The 17,810-nt window shown below is 39.4% G+C and overlaps 2 protein-coding genes across 6 annotated transcripts in view; both read right to left on the reverse strand.

Annotated features, from left to right (window-relative positions):
- The window catches only part of LOC139614355 (apolipoprotein A-I-like), a 385,012-nt gene that overhangs the window by 152,241 nt on the left and 214,961 nt on the right, over nt 1-17,810 (reverse strand). The window lies entirely within an intron of this gene.
- The window catches only part of lsamp (limbic system associated membrane protein), a 509,337-nt gene continuing 497,430 nt past the window's right edge, over nt 5,904-17,810 (reverse strand). For all 3 annotated transcript variants that reach the window (XM_071471505.1, XM_071471506.1, XM_071471504.1), the window contains 3 exons: nt 17,690-17,810; nt 9,247-9,395; nt 5,904-7,244 (listed from right to left, as the gene is read on the reverse strand). In XM_071471505.1, coding sequence (XP_071327606.1) covers nt 7,147-7,244; nt 9,247-9,395; nt 17,690-17,810 — 368 coding nt within the window. In that variant the 3' untranslated portion in view covers nt 5,904-7,146. The remainder of the gene's footprint in view (nt 7,245-9,246; nt 9,396-17,689) is intronic.

Raw genomic sequence — 17,810 nt, forward strand, 5'->3', positions numbered from 1 at the left:
AAAGCGCCACAAATAGTTATGTAACAAATGAAAAAGATAGCTGGAGAAAGAAGTTCAGTCTGTGGCTCTTTTCGCAGCTCTGCACAGTTGGCCTGATCCACCTCCATAAAGGTGTGTGGGGAGGGGTTATCCAGCCATCTGACGAGCAGTTCAGATGGAGTGATTAAGTATTTCTTGACACAATCTCAAAACAAGGAAGTAGCACAACCACGGGCTTGGAAATCAAGACCCAAGTTCCCAGTGATGGAAAAACATTTCCAAAGAAGGGCGAGGCATGTGTTGTTCATTACATAGATATGCTGCAAAACGGAAAAAGTTTTCACTTTTGAGAGATAATGTGTTACTTGCCAAGCTTTAGAGGTGCTGAGAGGCAGATTTTGTTACCTTAGGACAGAGACAGAGCCCTGTTTCCAATCTGTCTATTAAGGTAAGTTAATTAGCTGCTGGCTGTTCGTTTATATTTACATATGGACATGAGGACATTATTGATATTATCTAAGTCCCAGCACGAAAGCCAAAAAGTTTATTATTGAGTCCATTCCTCACTACTACTAAGATTCCTTACCTGATAGTGAAACTGGGATAACAGCAAATTATTTGTAAAGCCTTTGTTATGGAAATTTCTTGTCTGCCTGTAGAGAGTCAAGAAACAAGACTGGCAGGGTAGCATGCACTAAAATGTTTATTCTCTATAGAGAGGAAGCAACACACAGAACCACACGGTTAAGTAAGCAGTTCAGAGTTGTGCTCCGCTGACCGAAGGCTTCACCTCATTTTTATACTTTCTGATATACCTCTGGCCCTATGTTTGAAGCTTCACAGATATTCCCGTACAGATGATGGAAGTAAACAACTGGGGTACAATAAAAGCAGGTCGTGACCTATCTCAGGAATTTTCAACTGAGTGTAATCCCCTGTGGGGATCAAGATGCCTACCATCTTCCCTATATCCAGGAAGTTTATTCCAGTGGGGCCATAAAAGTAGGGTTCACCAGATCATCCTAACAGTACACAACTAAGACTACAGACTAATTACAACAAGTATAAGATTATCTCATTGTTACTACAAAAGCATACAAAAATTCCATCACACCTTCTTAACCACTGTTTTAAACATTTTGTGTTGGAATTACTAGAGGCAAGTCTATCACAAATCAAAAAATGGATGGGTATGAACTTTCTGATTTTAAATGCTAATAAATGAGTTATTTTTTGATTTGGGAAATTATTAGAAAATTTGTGTTAACATTTTTCAAATATTATTCCTGAAAGCTCGACCATCAAAAACTTTATTTTATTTTTTATTTTATTTTTTATTTTTTTTATTTCTTGTCTGACATTCCTGTCTTATAGCAGAGCTATTACAAAGTTAGCTTTTTTTTCATCTTAGTAATATTTGCTTAAATCCAACCTTTTCTTTCACTGTGTAATGTTGAAATTGTAGTCCATTAATATGTATCTCCCATGCTTGAATATAGCAATGTCCTTTACTCTGCTCTTCCTAGTTGTGCTACAAGTCTTCGGCCTGTTCAGAATGCTGCAGCTAAAAGACAAAAAACATTCTGGTCTCACTTCACTGGTTACCAGTGCAGGCTCGAGCTGATTTTAAGGCTCTTCTTTGATCTCACATGGCCTTGCATGGACTTCCACCATCTTACTTATCTTAACATGCCCGCTTTGCTCTCTCGACGCTGGTCTCCTGGTCATTCCTTCAGTTCACAAAAAATCAGTTGGCTGTCCCTCTTCTACATGTCAAAGAAGTACAATTAGTTGAAATCTCTAATCCAAGACGAAAACCTACCTTTATCCACGTCATTACAGCTTACCCTAGAACTTAGAACTTAGAACCTCAGTTAGGTCCAACAGCATTTCAAACATCCCTTGAACAATGATGTGTTTAATGTGGTTGTTTTATTGTTATTTTAATCATTTTTCTTGCTACTGTTTGTTTTGTCCCATGTATTCTCTTCAGTTCTCTTTAATTGTAAAGGGACCACGCCACATGGTGATCCTGCACTTGATTGATTTATTGACATATTTGATTAGCAGAGGCAACACCTGACGTTTATAATAGAGTTAAAACACATGATTTACTATGGAATCATTATTTAAAGATACTATTGAAGGAGACTGAACGCACTATCACCATTATGCAAAAAAACATGCAAATGCAGGCAATTCAAATGTGACCCAAGTACCTTCTGTCAAGATAAAGTGGTCCAGTGAAAATGTAATGAATAATAATGACTCCAAGGTTAACATAAATACCAACTTCTGTCTCACAAAAGTTGTATGACCTTCACGCTAATGAGGCTAGTTTGCTGAACAAGCATGCCCTGGGATGAACATGTTTCTGAAAAGTTTCTTTCATTGCCCTCCTCCCTCCGAGTCACACTCTCTCCCATACCTTCCTGCCTACATATACTCTTATCATCAAGTTGGGGGAAAAAAAAAAAAACTCAGCCGTCTACTTTCAAATTTTCCTTCTCAAATTCCTCTATTTTAAGGACTATTTTTTCACCTTTGTGTGCAACAAAAGTTTAAAAAAATGAAGCTGGCATTTACTGTTGCACCTTATTTCTCTGGATAACAACATACACTATAGTGAATATATACAGTACATAAGATAACAACTACTTCCAACCAATGAGCAGCCCCCTTTAAAACAACACCACATTAGGTATTTTACTCAGGGACTTCTCAACAGCCGCTCCAGGACATTATGAGTGTTCCTCATTTGCTTTCCTCGCCCACATTTTCCCAGCTGGCGTGGGGGTTTGAGTCAGAAACTGTGCAGCAACAGGCTTGATTTTCTAACCTTGAACAATGTTATATCCCCTGTTCGTCCTCAGAGTCAGAGGCTAACAATTACGTGTTTACATCCTCACTCTTCCAAATGCCACAACACAGCGGGGGCATAACTTGGCTTGTTGTGACACCTAGTGGACAAATGTTTTACTGCAGTCGTTCCAGTGACAGTGTATCCATATGTGGTGGTTGTGTTGGTAAAACCCATCTTACCTTTCATGTTTGGCACAAACGAGTGAAACTGGAGTGTTCCCCTGGTGATGAGCTGAATCTCAGTTGCATTTCTCACACTTTCAGAGGACAAAAATGTCTTCCAGAGACATTTATAACAATACATATTTTATTTGCATGTTACATGGTGATAAACACAACAGTGCCATGAAGTTTCTGTGTGTTCCAAGCTATCTCCAGAAAAAAAACAAACAAACAAACAAAAAAAAAAAACAGCTTACTTGCCCCAACATCTCAAGTCACATTCAAATACAGAACACTGAATTCAAACAACTTTATTTTGTGTTATGAACATTTTCTCATATACCTTTAATACATTTCATTTTTTTTTAGAAACTGACTGCAATTACCTTATGCCATAATAAAGTAAAATAGAAAAAAAAAAACAAAAAAAAAACAGGACATTGCTGTGTCATAATCCATGATTGAATCTTAATTTCCCATGACAAAGGGAAGGGAAGTACAAACATGATAGTTACATTTTCTGTTTAAATTTTTAAATGTTGAGTTGTATAAACATGATCTTATGGATCTGCTGACTTGACAACATTCTACTGTAGAAACATCATACTGTATATACACAGAAAAGGAGGAAAAGAAAAACACTGAACCTAAAATTGAGGGTTACCACTGTAACCATAGCTGGGTGGAAACTAGAAAGTTAGCTGTTTGGCTAACTCATTATCCGTCTCATGCTTCATGTATGTATGTAACTCCTCAGGTAGGTTAATAATAATGAACAGAATCTTATGAGCACACACGCGCACATACATAAGCCAGTTTTGTACAATGAAGCGATGATGATGTTTTGAGGCAATGGTCAGTAGTAAACTAGAAAGCTGTGTCTACAGTCTTCAGTAGAGATCCAGGTCTGTCTACAGGGGGTTGCTGTGTTCAAAGGCTGGCTGTTGGTCTCTATCAGCAATGGAAATACACTACTTCTTATTCCTTTCTGCTTTATGGATACGACAGAGCTCCATGGCTTTTACGTAAGTGGGTTCTGTTCAGTAGTCAGTGCTTTTTGGCTGGTTTTAACCTGCATGGACACACTTGGACATCCACATTAGTGAGGTTTGCCTCATATGAAAATAACCTGAAAGGTAGAAGGTCTAGACATTGAATGACCCATCATGCATCCCAAGCAGGTTAAAATTAGTGCTGAGCACAATTTGAAGACATTTGAGCCTGCTCTCGTCACTTGTTGTCTCCTCCAGCAAAAAGCGCATTTTAATTTGTCTGAGAATCTGCCCAAGGCCAGCCTTGCTCTGCCCTGAGTTTTTTTTTTTTGTGTTTGTTTTTTTTTTTTTTTGTTTAAATGCGACACACACTTGAGACAGACAAGACAGACTTACTGGAATAGACATGTAGCACAGACTGCTCTCATGCAAATTGATCATAAAGAATTTCACCACAGCTTCCAGATCATTCACGCCTCACTACAGTAAAATGGCTGCTGCTGATAAACTAGCATCCTCAAGTATGGGTTAGTCAATGGCTAAAAAGCGGTAAGAGATCCTGCAGAAATACCAATGTAGTACAAAAACGTCAGGACACATTAATCCACATTAAAGTGGATACACCAGAGTTACTTGCTCATTTGTAAAAAAATAAATAAAAAAGCACATGTAAGATGACGAAAGCATACAAATAAGCAGCTTTCTTTCACTTCCTAGACTGAGATATCTGATTGTGAGATATTGTTTTTGTTGTGACTGTTAGAGACAATAGAAATGTTGTTTAAACTGTTTAAATGGTCCAGTTTTGATTGGAATTGTAGTCTGTTTCAGTCTCTGTGCAGCTCTGCATCTACTGTTTGGCCTACATGAAAATTAGACTAGATCAGATGGCATCACCAACACTACCATGTCTTTTAACGTATGATGACAAGGATGACGTTAATTACACATGTGTTTTACAGTACTAGAACTATCTCAGCTTGGCTATTAGAAGAGCAAAGACGTGAACACACATCCAGTTGTGGAGCTGAGCTGGGCGCTGGAGTCCATATGCTATTAGTCACCTTACAGTAGGTCAAAATAAATGGCAAAAAAAGGCAGCTAATAGTGCACAGTTTCAGCAATTCTCATCACAACAGCAATGAACCTCCAGCTGTTTCCTGAAAGAATTGCACTGTTGGAAAGGTCTTCTTCTTGTGTTTTACAAAATATTGACTTATGTAGTGCTCATTTTGTTTGTAGAGAAAACAAAATCAGTGATCAGTCTAAGTATTGGCAAAGATGTGAAGAGAAAATTAGCTGTAGGACATGTAATGTAATGGTATTAAATTGTTTAAGAGGCATCAGCACAGTGGCCTCAAAGGCCACTGAGGGGAACAAGCATTGCTTGCTTTCTTTGCTGCTCTCATATTAAATTCCTGGTACATGGGCAAGCATTACAAGCTAAACATAATATTCCACTCCCTATTACATCGTGTAAGCCAGCACTTGTATCATCTCAAGGATAAGTACAATAATAACTGCACAAAACTATCTTCTTTATATTCTAGACCTTTTTTTTTTTGAAAAAACAAACAAACAAACAAAAAACATCATTGTGTAATGGGCCTCAGTTCACATGATAGGGTTGCCAGTTCAAGAGATTTGCAAGTTATTCATCCTCAACAAAATGCTATCCTATTCAGAAACATGGAGACATAAAATTTGCCTTTTCATGTAGTCATCTAAGGACATTGGATTCAATTATATATATATATATATATATATATATATATACACAACTAAAATGAATGAGGTAAAGACAGAAAAAAATAACCTCAATCAATATATTATGAATTTTTCTGTATCGTTTCATATTAAAACACACATACTTCTTTGAAAGAGAAAAACTAAAAAGTGAGTCATTCATTGGTGTCGTATTTTTTTTAATCCAAATTCCAGCAGTGTAGAAGAATGATCCTAAAATGTATAAACTGAGAGCAAAGACTGTTTGTGGTACAGTATATGCAGCCTGCGGTGGAGCAGAGACACACTGCACAGTATGTTTGGTTGGTCATGAGACGAGCAACATACACTGCAACAATCTCCTCTATTTCCTGATGTTACAGTGGCAGAACAAGTTTGTCTTATCATAGAGAAATACAAAATTTTACTATGTACAGTATGTGTATGTGTATAATAACCTACTGTGTTTCTTTGTATTTTAGGTGAGAGTCCTGCTGCAAAGGAAAAGAGGAATTCTCTTGGAAAAAAGGCGAGTGGTTGCAAAGCAACTGAATGAGGATGTAGACATCCATCACCAGATAAACTTATTTATTCAGCTGTTTACTCTGCATGGTTTAGCTCAGTTAGGATCAAGTCGATTCTATTCACTGCATCCTCAATTTCTGGGCTGGATGGCAACAACCCAAAAGACTGCTGCATCTAGAATCACTGATTGGAGAGATACCCTGCTAATGCTCTATATATGACTTTCAGTCTAGTAGCAGATTATGGTTGTTCAGACTTTTAATATCAAGCTTTAATCTCATTACACAATCAGCTGCTGTGTTCTCCCTTTGATTTCTGTGTGTGTTAATTTCAAATCTACAGTATATGTATATTTGGCAGATTCTTTGCATGTTGCTCATTAATGCTCTGGTTAAACACTCAGTTAAATCTACAATTTAAGTTAACGTAATGGGAGTAAGAAGAAATATATCTCATGTCTTCAGTACTTCTAGAGACAAATGATTGTTGGCAGAAGGGTGCTTCTGTTTTCATTCCCATGAAGACAAAAATACAACAAATCCCAAACCCAGTCCACACCCTAAAGACAATATATAGCAGAAACCAAGAAGTGCATACGAATTAAAAAGAACAATGCATTTCTTTAAAAGAGAACTGTTTGCTTGTTCTGTCCTCCACTTAACTGTTGGTTTTTTTTTGTTGTTTGTCTAACCTTTTACTCATAACCCATCGCTTTTCGTAATATCTGTAAGCAGTGCTTGTGAGCACATAAGGTTTTCGTATCATGATACAAACAGTCTGCAAGGGCAGTAAAGTTGGTGATAAGGTAGCAATAAGGATGTCGGTGAGTCGGAGAGAAGGAGGAGGAGGAGAAGGAATAAAGGCCAGGATGGGGGAGAGAGGGAAGAGGGGGGCAGTGGTATTAACACTTGAAGAAAAGGCAGGCGAACGAGGCCAGCAGGAGCCACAGTGATTGAGATACACAGGCAGCGCCGTTGATATCTCGGCCTGTCCCGGGTCCTGCACAGAGAGAGAGAGAGCGAGAGAGAGAGAGAGAGAGAGGACTGTAAATGTAGAAGCCAGAGAGCTCACTCAGACTGGCGGACTCAGAAACTATTGCCACTATTTTGATTTAAAAGAAAAAAAAAAGACAAATATATGGATATCCATCATGTTACAAATTACATACATATTTGCATTTGAGTCGGTAAAAACATACAATAAAATGTAACTCATGTGTTTAAACTGTAGCCTGTCTGAGGCTGTAAGTGACTCCAGTCTACACAGGCTTGCATTAGTGACGTCTGGTGGCCTTGTTGCGGTGCTGGCTCCCTTTCTGTGGTGGTGGCTCGAGCCCAGTTGATGCTTCAGAGAACAGAAGCAGCAGCATGAACCGGGGAAATAGATGGTGGCCATGAGAGCTCTGTGCACTACAGCTTAAGGAAGCACATGCAAATGCACGAAACACAGGCAAATGAAGAAAACATCTTCTCCACTTTGACGTCACATGGGAACAATGCTGCTGAAACAGAAAAAGTCAACCAAGAAAACACAACCGACACAGCCGGACATGCTGTAACTAAGACATGCAATTTGTTGCTGTGATTTGTGGCTTACGAAGTGACTGAAGTCGACAATTTGTCATCAGGAGCAAACAATGTACATTATTTATTTTTATTATTTATCTTTTTACCTTCATCACTCTTGCTGTTAACCTATGAGGCTTTTGCTGCTTACTGGGATACCAATTCAAATAGTGCATAATGCAATCAGAAATGCAATCAGAAAACTCAAATCAAAGACAAGCAAACAGGCAACTTATGTCATTAGCTCATTTTCATTAAGTCAATCAAGCTGTTTTCTAACTACTTTCAGTGATTGTATGTGCCTTGCAGCACGTCTGTATTTGTGGCATGTTGTTGTGTTTGGCTGCCCAGTGGAGTGCAGGTGGAACTGAGGCAACAGATATGATGTTGAATCTCTTCCAGCTGAAAATGAAACAGCAGTAGGTGGTGGAGATGTTTTGGTGAACTTTAAAGTGGCTAAAAGTGATATTGTAAATGTAAAAATAATGTGGCACTGCGGTCACTTGCAGCTGTGCTCGACTTCACGGCGCTGTATCGGGAGCTTTGGCTCATTGTTTAGCTGTCTGGTCAGCAAACTTCCTGTTCTGGCTCACTCTGGCTGCTCTCATAATGTCGTTTTCAGGCCAAACATCTGTAAAAACCCACTCTACACTCCCTTCCCAGCATCAATCGCCACAGACAGTTAACAACTATGAACATTGTGGAGCATTTAGCAGCCAGATATTTCCCGTGACAAATAAAATGCTCAGTCACCCTCCCCAGCTTTAAAAAAAACACACAAAACTCACCTTTTCAAAGCTGCTTTTAAATAACGCTTTCTTTTGTCACTTCCTTCTTTACTGTATTTCTTCCTTTTCTTTCACCTACTTTTAATCCTGTGTTTTTCCTGCTTTTTAAAATTGTTTACCATGTAAAATGTCTTTGAGAGCCTCTAAAATCACTGAATAAATAAAACATTATTATATCATAATTATGTTGCTCAGTAACTGCTGGATGTGTTTACTATCAAGTTCACCTTGATGGTTTGTGATGAAATGTCAGTGCTTTGTTCACACCTGCTCAGAGTTGCTGCAGTTATTTCAGGTTGAATTTAATCTTTTTGCAGCTTTTATGTGTTGGCAAAAACACGATGACACCTTTTCTATGTGAATGCTGCCACCACAAGTGAAATATATACTCAGTGGTCTGTACTGTGTATGATGCTGCTGTTTGCGTGCCAAATTGAGATCAAGTGGAAACCATGTTCAGCTGGCTCAAACCAGCCCATAGTTTGTTGGTTTTGGAGTGAACCCATGCAAAACTTTGTTTCGTTAGGAATAAAACACTTCCTGGAGGTGTCCCAGTATCTGTGGAGCTGTATATATTTAATAAGATAATAATCTTCCATTTAGGATTCAAACGGTGACTAAAGCAAATGGCAGCAATGCTATACTCACTATAGAGGAAAAGGCTGGCATTCTGGACACCCAGTCGGTTCGAGGCCACACAGGTATAGTTCCCATAATCCTCTTCGGTGACATTGGCAATCATGAGAATAGTGGTGGTGCCAAGAATTTGGATATTGATGCCCTGGGTATTGGACAGCCTGCGAAGGAGAGATAGACAGGAGTGAGGCCACTTTAAGTAAAATGCAAAGTGATGAAACTAAGAGGACTTGAAGCTAGAGGGGAGGAAAAACTATGAAGTCTGCAGTTTTCTGAGCAGGTAAAAGTTAAGGAAAAGTTCACCAGAGCTTAACTAGCCAACAAAATATTCAGATTTTTTACCAAAAGAGAAAACACAGTTAAAGTGTTTTTGCAAAAAATAGCCACAACCTACCTTGGACTTAAAAATAGATTTGATAATCAGCTTCATAGCAACATGGCACTTTCACAGTGTGGTTGACAGGATTCAGCTGTTTTCTGAATATGGTATTACACCTTCGAAGCACTATGTGTTTGCTTATGGAATGTGCTGCCATATTAAATAGATCTCCCTGAATCTCTTCACAAAATTGTATTTTCGGCACCGCACATTTCTGTGAAATTTGTTCATGAACAGATTATATTTCATTCAATTTAATGTGTTTAATGACAGTTTCTGCGCAGACTAACACAGTGAAGGCCACGTAGTGGACTTCTGAAGACAGCCAGATCTATATGCTAACAAACAAATAACAGAGCTTAACCAAACAAAACCTCACAACAGATATCTATTTACTATGTGTGAGTATAGTTCTACTTGATAAATAAAAACAATAATTATATTCCGTAAAGAGCTGTATTGTTTTGTTGGCAATCACTTTGCAATAGCAGGAGTCAGTGTCATTTCACTGAACTTTCTGATTGTAAAGGTTGTGACTGTTAAGAGGGGAGATAAGCCTTCCACATCTTGGAGCAAACCTTTTTTCATTTCAACACAATTACCAGAGAGCAATCCTTGACTTTTGAATTATGTGGTCAGGAAAGAAAAATAACATTTCACAAACACCTCTTAGGAAACATTTCTGTGTGGATATTTACAGTATAGCTTGTACAAGTTTTTGCTCTAATTTAACAATTCAAATGTCATTGTTCTAGTTTGTTTCGACAAATGACTCTGTCGTCTTTTGTTTGTTTCCAGCAAACAAACAAACAGGATCACTGTTATCCTCTTTCGGGATAAAAGATTAGTATGCTGCTGAAGCCCTGCTCTGCAGTTCTGGGTGCCTTAATGACCACCAAACTTCTGACAATCAATTATGTCAACCTTGAACCCCTTCCACAGCAAATTAATCAATACAGTTTGCTGACTCAGACTGTATACCTCGCTGAGGAAGTGCTCCTTACATCATCACAACCAAATAAAACTCTTTTAATAACACAGCACACATAATGGATTCTGTTTGTTCCGGCCTGATTGAGCCCTTTCGTATCATGAATGAGGTGAAGTTCATTTAAGGCGCCTCAACTTAATCCTGCTTAAGTCTGGGTAATGTGGTAATCGGAATTTGAGCAGGGGAGCGAGAAGTTTATGCTGACACATACTTAGCTGATAGAAAGTATTAACATAAAAAGGAAAATGCACATCATGGCACAGCATAATTTGGCTCAGTGGGGTGTGGGGAGGTTGATAAAGTGCTGAGGTCTTTCCCATAGGGACACCTTGGGAACAGTGGGAGCATGAGTTTGTGTGTGTGTGTGTGTGTTTGAAAGCAAGAGAGTGAAAGAGCTATCAAACCTTAAGGGGGGCGGGGTGGGGGTGGGCAAGTGCACCAGTAGTGTCCCCACTCCATCTAAAAGCAACCCCCCCTCCCCGCCCCCCAACGATAAAGCCAGCAGCAGATATATTCTCTAGTGTCTTCATGAGAAGCGACTGCACTGTTAAAAAGGCCTGCCTGCCCACAGAGCATGCTGAGAGACCCCGATAATATACAGCACGACAGGGAGCTGAAAGCAAACAGCTAGCTTTACTGTAGATTATAGCAGCAGGGGAAAAAAAAAAACTGACCGTAAAAAGGACAAAAGAGGCAAAACCCTTATGCTTTCACAGTGAAGGTTTCTGGTTGCCTTTATTTGCACACGGGCCGTGAGGTCAAATGTCTGGCAGCAGAAGACTGGCCAGTAAAGAGCAGGAAACTGGATCTCTTTCTCCCAAAGGGTGTCTCCTTTTTATATCAGCATTTATTGAACTCAACATTTCCGCAGCCCATTTTAACTTTTAATGTGTTGGCACATGCAGATCTACAGCCTGAAACTTCCCTCACTTTTGATTTCAAGTTCATTGTCAAATATATCTGTCCCTCTGCCAGCTTCTTCATCTGGCAAAATAGACTGGAATGCATTATTGGGAAAGTTGGCAGAAATGTGCATTTCCACCTTTTTTGGAGCTAAGTGTTTCATACTTGACATCCTTCACCGCAGGCAGAGGGCAGCAGTGCACTATTGTCGTACTTCGGCGCTCATTTCTCAACGCACAGGGCCACCCTGCTACATTAAACCCTAGATTGAAATGATTTGACCCCTCTATTTGGCAGAGGGCATGCAGTGTGTGTGCAGGGGTGCAGTGGCAGGCCGGCAGAGATGAAAGACCAGAGCAAATCATCAGATGGACAGATTTGATTCTGTAGCGTGTGGGAGCATCTAAAGTAGGTTATCACTGCCAGGGAAAGTGACAGGCCTGTTATGATTCAAGACGGATGATAAATGAAATCAAGTGGAGAGTCCTGCTGAGACTTGTAGCCCAGAGATGATTGAAAATGGTCCAGTAGCTGTGACAGCCATTTGTCAGCTGACAAAACAACAAACACATCTGTCTGTCACGTCAGCTGACAGCTCATTTTGGATTTTCTCATGTTATTAACATGGATGAGGTAATTTACCGTGCAAAGAGCAGGTGAGACGCCGTACTAAAGATGCAAATTTTGGACAGAGTGCAGCAGTTGCTTCAACAGTCAGATGGGGTTCACATTATAGAAATGTTTGATTTACAGTTCGATCCAATTTCCTCTATGCACAGATAGAGAGAAGAGACAAAAAGAGCAGGGAGGGTACTGACAGTGAGACAGTTACCATAATCAGCTATGAACTACTGGCCAGCTGCTTTAAGATCATGATGGATCAGTGGACTGAGGGTAATTAGGTCTCTAAGTGCTGCAGAGTCCCTCAGATCCTGGTGAAGTCAGAGATGCTGTGAAGTTATGTTTCAGAGCATCGGAGTTACGTTTGATCACCTGAGGAGGTCCATGTTTTCCTGGGGAAATGAAGACTGACAGGAGATGGATATGAATAAGGTTAGATGAGTTTAAAGCGTCTCCACTTAGAGGAGTGGAGAGAAAAGCAAGCTCTGAAGCCAAGTTTGTGTTCACCAGTTTGTGTCATGCGTTTTGTTTGAAGTCTGGAGTGTTTACTTCCTCAGTTTGGTCTATTTGGGCAGGTAGGTGTGAAGCTTTTTGAATTTGGCACTAGATAACTGGACTGAAAAATATGGGCTCAAATTATGGTCAAAATATTTTGATAATCCTAAAGCTAGTAGTTGTACATCAACCTTTGAAAAACCTGTAAAATAGATATGCAGGAGAAATTCAAGTTTGTACATGTGTAGACAAGATTAGCATAAAAGAATAGGGGAAAAAAGACGCACAAAGACGCTGTGAAGAAAGAAGTGCTTCTGCGTGAAGATACGAAGCAGAAACACTCAAGTTACAAGTCTGAATTTGGACCCTGTTTAAAACCTGAATCTCAAGGGACAATGATAATCTGACACTGAAGTGCCTGTGCCACCATCCGTCTTGAAAATCTAATCCACCTTTAAGAATCTGTGGCAGAGATGAAGGCAACAGAACCACTCGCCCTCCTGACTGGATTCTGTTCTGTGATCGAACTATTATTATCTGATCAGATTCAGGTTTACGGAGGCACTTCTTTTTTCACAGTGTCTGTGCAACCTCACCACTGACATCCTTTGTACACAGTTCATTCTCCTCGTCTTTTTTTTTCTACATATATACAAAGTTGAATTTCATGCAGATTTATTTGATATGTTTTCAACGGTTGATTGACAACTACAAACTTTGGCATTACTTGTGAACTCTACTTTACAAGCTCAAAATCTTTTTGACCCTAATTTGAGCCCATACAAAAATGTGTGTTTCAGTCCTCTTCAAAGAGAGCTACAGTTTGGTTTGTTTAGGGAAACATAATGAACAGGTTTGGACACACAGCCAGGGTTCATTTCAAAATCGTGTCATTATGTCACACTGTTAATATAATGTTACATACTGTGCTCGCCGTATATTGATTGTTTTCAACAAATCTGAAACAAAAGATATTAAAAGTATTAAAAGAGATAAAAAAAAGAAATTAATAAATGCCAAATATGGTTAGACTTTACTAAATACTGCATCTGAAGGGTATCAGTAATTTATATATTTGTTTGTCAAATACTGTGTAGGGATTAAAGAAGGTTTGATACAACAAGGGAGCAGAGATAATCAGACAAACTTTAGTAAAAATTCACACCACTTCTAAAAATGCAGAAATTATTAAATAAGTTTATGTCTGAGACTGAAATAATAAGAGGTGACAATCTAAAACCATCAGTTCCCTGTCTCCTCACTTTTCACGTGTTTTTACTAGTGTGGATATTCTAAATTACTCAGTTATTAGTGCAGGTATAACCTAATGGTGCAGTCACTCCTTTGGTTAATTTCTGTTTTGTCGTAAAAAGAAAAGGAAGCCAAAGAAAAGAAATGCTTTGACTCAGTCACTGCACAAATGATAACCCTGGGAGAATGGCTTGTTCTCTCAGAAATGTGCAGCTGAATTTAGTTTAGTTGATATGTCACAGCTAATCATGCTGAAAATAGAGAAAGGGTCTGGCAAATAAAAAATGCGCCACAGGTCCAGATGACTACACATAATACAACTGCACTAACCCCACTAGACACTGTCTGTCAAGCTTTCTGTTTGTCCACATGTTCAAAGCCGTGTGCATGGGGCTCGCATTAGAAAGAGTTTACACATTTTTTTTCCAAAATACAAAAACAGATAATGTATAGATTAAACAACAGGTCAATTGTAGCATTATGAGCTGCAATTGTTAGCATGTTTGGCCAACTAGCGTAGCACCTACAGTAATTACCGAGGGTTACTTCCAAGGCTGAGGCGTGCATCATTAACAGACTACATTAGTTTGTGGGGTTACAGGTTATGTTAAAAAAAAAAAAAATAAATAAACTTTCACATCTACGCTAGCACATTTACTGTGTAGTATTACCCCACTGTGTGGAAAGCTGGTGTTGGGGATTAGAATAATGTTGTCCTGCTCCTAATTGGCTTTCGGGAAGTTTACACTCGAGCTACATTGCTCGAGATAGTGTTTGCCAAACACACTTGTTAGTCGTGCTCCTCAAAGCCTTTTCTCTTGCAACATTAAAAGTAAAAACATACTGACTGAAAATATGTAAGTAAGCTAATCAACCAAACAGCTAAGCTGCTGCATCGCTGTTCAAAGGCACTTCAGTACAAAGGACAGTAAGTAAATGCATCAGCGTTCATATGGCTGCCACAGTCAGCACTGTCTTTGAACATGCTTTTGACAAGAAACCAACGTGTGTGAATCACAGAACTCTCAGCCGCCAGCGAGGGGAGCTCCACTGCTAATAGCAACTGATTCAGTCAGTAACGATCGTGACTCAGAATAGTCAATTGAAGACTTGTTGATATGGATTTGTTTGTACATCTACTAAATCACTCTAATGCTGACTTTTGGCCCAGAAAAATACAACTTTAGTCTCGAAGTCTGTCTAATATTAATTAGGCTACTATATGTGGCCATTAAGTGCATGTTAACAACCCTTTTGCAGGGTTCTGGTTTTAAAACATGTCAGGTGAAACATTAAAAAGTGAGTCAGAAACTTTGTGTACAACCAACTCATGGCCCAAAGTTATCAAACTAGTTAGAGCTGATAAAATCTGTCAGCAAAAGTTGTCATTTCAGCTGGCAAAATCAATAGTTGCCATCTAGAAACGAGAAGACTGCTGTTATCTACCTGTGTCTGAAATAAAAAATCCCATGGTTTCAGAAATTGCTAAGAATTTCGAGTGGTAAATCTGGAACTGTCACTATAAACTGTGTATGTACTGCAAGAATTGAAAGCTTGAAAGCAACACAAAGCAACACAAGGCAACAGAAATCGAAAGCTAACATAACTAACATTGTCATCGTGATTTAAATATAGATTTCAGCATGTCCATAATATGATAACCTGTGTGTTGATGAGGTTAAACTGATTGGGAAACTGGGCACAGGAGCAAGACCCCACCTTAACCATCAGGTAAATCAGACACAACAGGCTAGAGGTTCTTGGTGAGGGCGTCTATAAAATCAACTAACCAAGCAGAGACAAATGATATTATTATGGTGCATTAACATCATCATCCAAGGAGAAAGTGCAATATCACTGGCACAGAGGGAGAGGGCATGAACAGGCACATAGCCAGAATTCTCCAGGGACAAAACAACTTAGATAGATGGAGGTCGGAAACATCAGATAATGCAAAAATATTTCCACGACCATAAATCTTTCCTTTCAAGCACTGGCGTGATAGGCCTATTACTTTAGAGACCACATCTGTGATAACACTTGTGACTCTCCTCCCATATTTTTCTCTCAATCTCCGGTGAACTTTTACTGCTGTAGCTGAAATTGCAGATCCCATTGCTGTGCATGTGCAATTTCCTTATCATTAGCTTTTTCCATTCAAGCCCCTCGAGTCCCAGAATGACTCAGGTGGTGAGTTTGCTGCAGAGCGGGGAATCTTCCTGGTTATTAGATGGCAAGTGTTGAAATGGAGAGAATGGGTTGTCATTTGCTTTGGATGTCATTACACTTCGATCCTCTTTAAGTGTTTTCTAGATACATGCATGACACTTAAATTGATAGCTTTCCAATGAACATCTGTGTCTGACCATGCAATTTGCAATTTCACAGGAGACAGTACAGTGCAGGAGGTCTGATTCCCATTCCAACGGAATTACTTGTGGTATGAGAAAAGGATTATTGAGATTTTCAGTGACTACAGCATCTAAATTGCATGCAGGAAAAAGTCGGATCTGTTTTACTTTTTCTCTTTTCAAAAGAAGATCACAGAATGCACTGCTGTCTTACACAGTCATGTTCAATTAACAATAGAATAACAGCCTAGTGAGTGATTAAGTGGGTGATTAGTCATTATCAAACTACACAGATGATGTCATCAAATTAACACTGGGCTGGGACAATGGGACCACTGTGAGGGCAGATTTGACAAGGAAATCAAAGAGATCCTTTATAACCACTTGGTGAAATGACACGGATCACGTCTGGCATGGAGAATAAAGTGATGAAGCAGCTGCCACATTTGGGAGATGAGGGGGAATCATCTCAGGAGAAATCATGTAGAAGGTGTCTAGCCTGGGCTCCTCACTGAAAAACCACAGGCGGGTCCTGTTGTATGGAGCCAACTCAGAAATGAATGCTCATATTCACCAAAGGCTTGAATATGGGGAACAGTATTCAATATGACATTTAATTTAATAAATGCTATTCATTAATTGTGCTCATAACAGTAAGCAGGAAAGCTTCTTTACAGCTGTCATGCTCTTGCCCAAGTTAGTTCAATGCAAATCTCATTATTTTGCCCCATTACTTAATTTGCAATGGCAGCAACATAAATCAAGCTTGCTCCTTGCCTCCAGGCGAGTCAGGTCAGGTCAAGAAGAGTTATTTCTACAATCTTTCATCACACACACATCACCAGCAGTACTTTATAGCTGTAACTAATTATTATCATCATCCCAAATCATGTTTCAGTACAGAAACCAACAAAGCATAACCCATAAGTTTAATATAAGCTCTAGTGCAAAACACAGCCCAGCAAAAACTTTCCTGAACTGTTGTTGTTGCTGTCATGTGTGCACAGTAAGAGCCTTTTTAACGTGTTGTGAAGGCTTTTCTCAAAGACTTTGTTGTTTCCGTTAATTTGACATAGGCCTTTAAGAGAGAGAAGGTTTTCCAGCCTGGAAGCATTAAAGGAGAGCATTACGGTAATGAAGAGGCGTCGGCAGGTGCCAGCCTTGCTGGATCAGTCTTACAGTTGTTTGCGATACAGGAGGCTAATGGCTTGTGCTTTTTTTAATAGCGTGTTTTACTGGTTGTATGCAGCTCATGGATTTTAGCTCACTCTCTTAGCCTTTGATTGGGCTAAAGCATAAAAAAATGCACAGACTGAGTCTTGAATCAGTGTGTTTTCAGTTTGATGTATGATAATTGACCATCTTTCTGAGGCAACATCAGGGATGCACGATGTGGATCTATACAGGAGTCTATCCGTGATATTGGTGGGGGAAGCTGTAGTGAAAGTGTGAGTCAGGTTTTACCTTTTTTCGTCTCTGTACCATTCAAACTCTGGTGTGGGCACAGCGGTGGCGTCACACTGCAGGGTCCCCATGCGGCCCACCTGAGTCTCTGAGCTCTGGGTTTTCTTTATTGTCGGAGGGT

The sequence above is a fragment of the Trachinotus anak genome, unplaced genomic scaffold (genome assembly GCF_046630095.1).
Source record: "Trachinotus anak isolate AG129_WGS33_773 ecotype Australia unplaced genomic scaffold, CSIRO_AGI_Tana_v1 ptg000034l, whole genome shotgun sequence".
Lineage (NCBI taxonomy): Eukaryota > Metazoa > Chordata > Actinopteri > Carangiformes > Carangidae > Trachinotus > Trachinotus anak.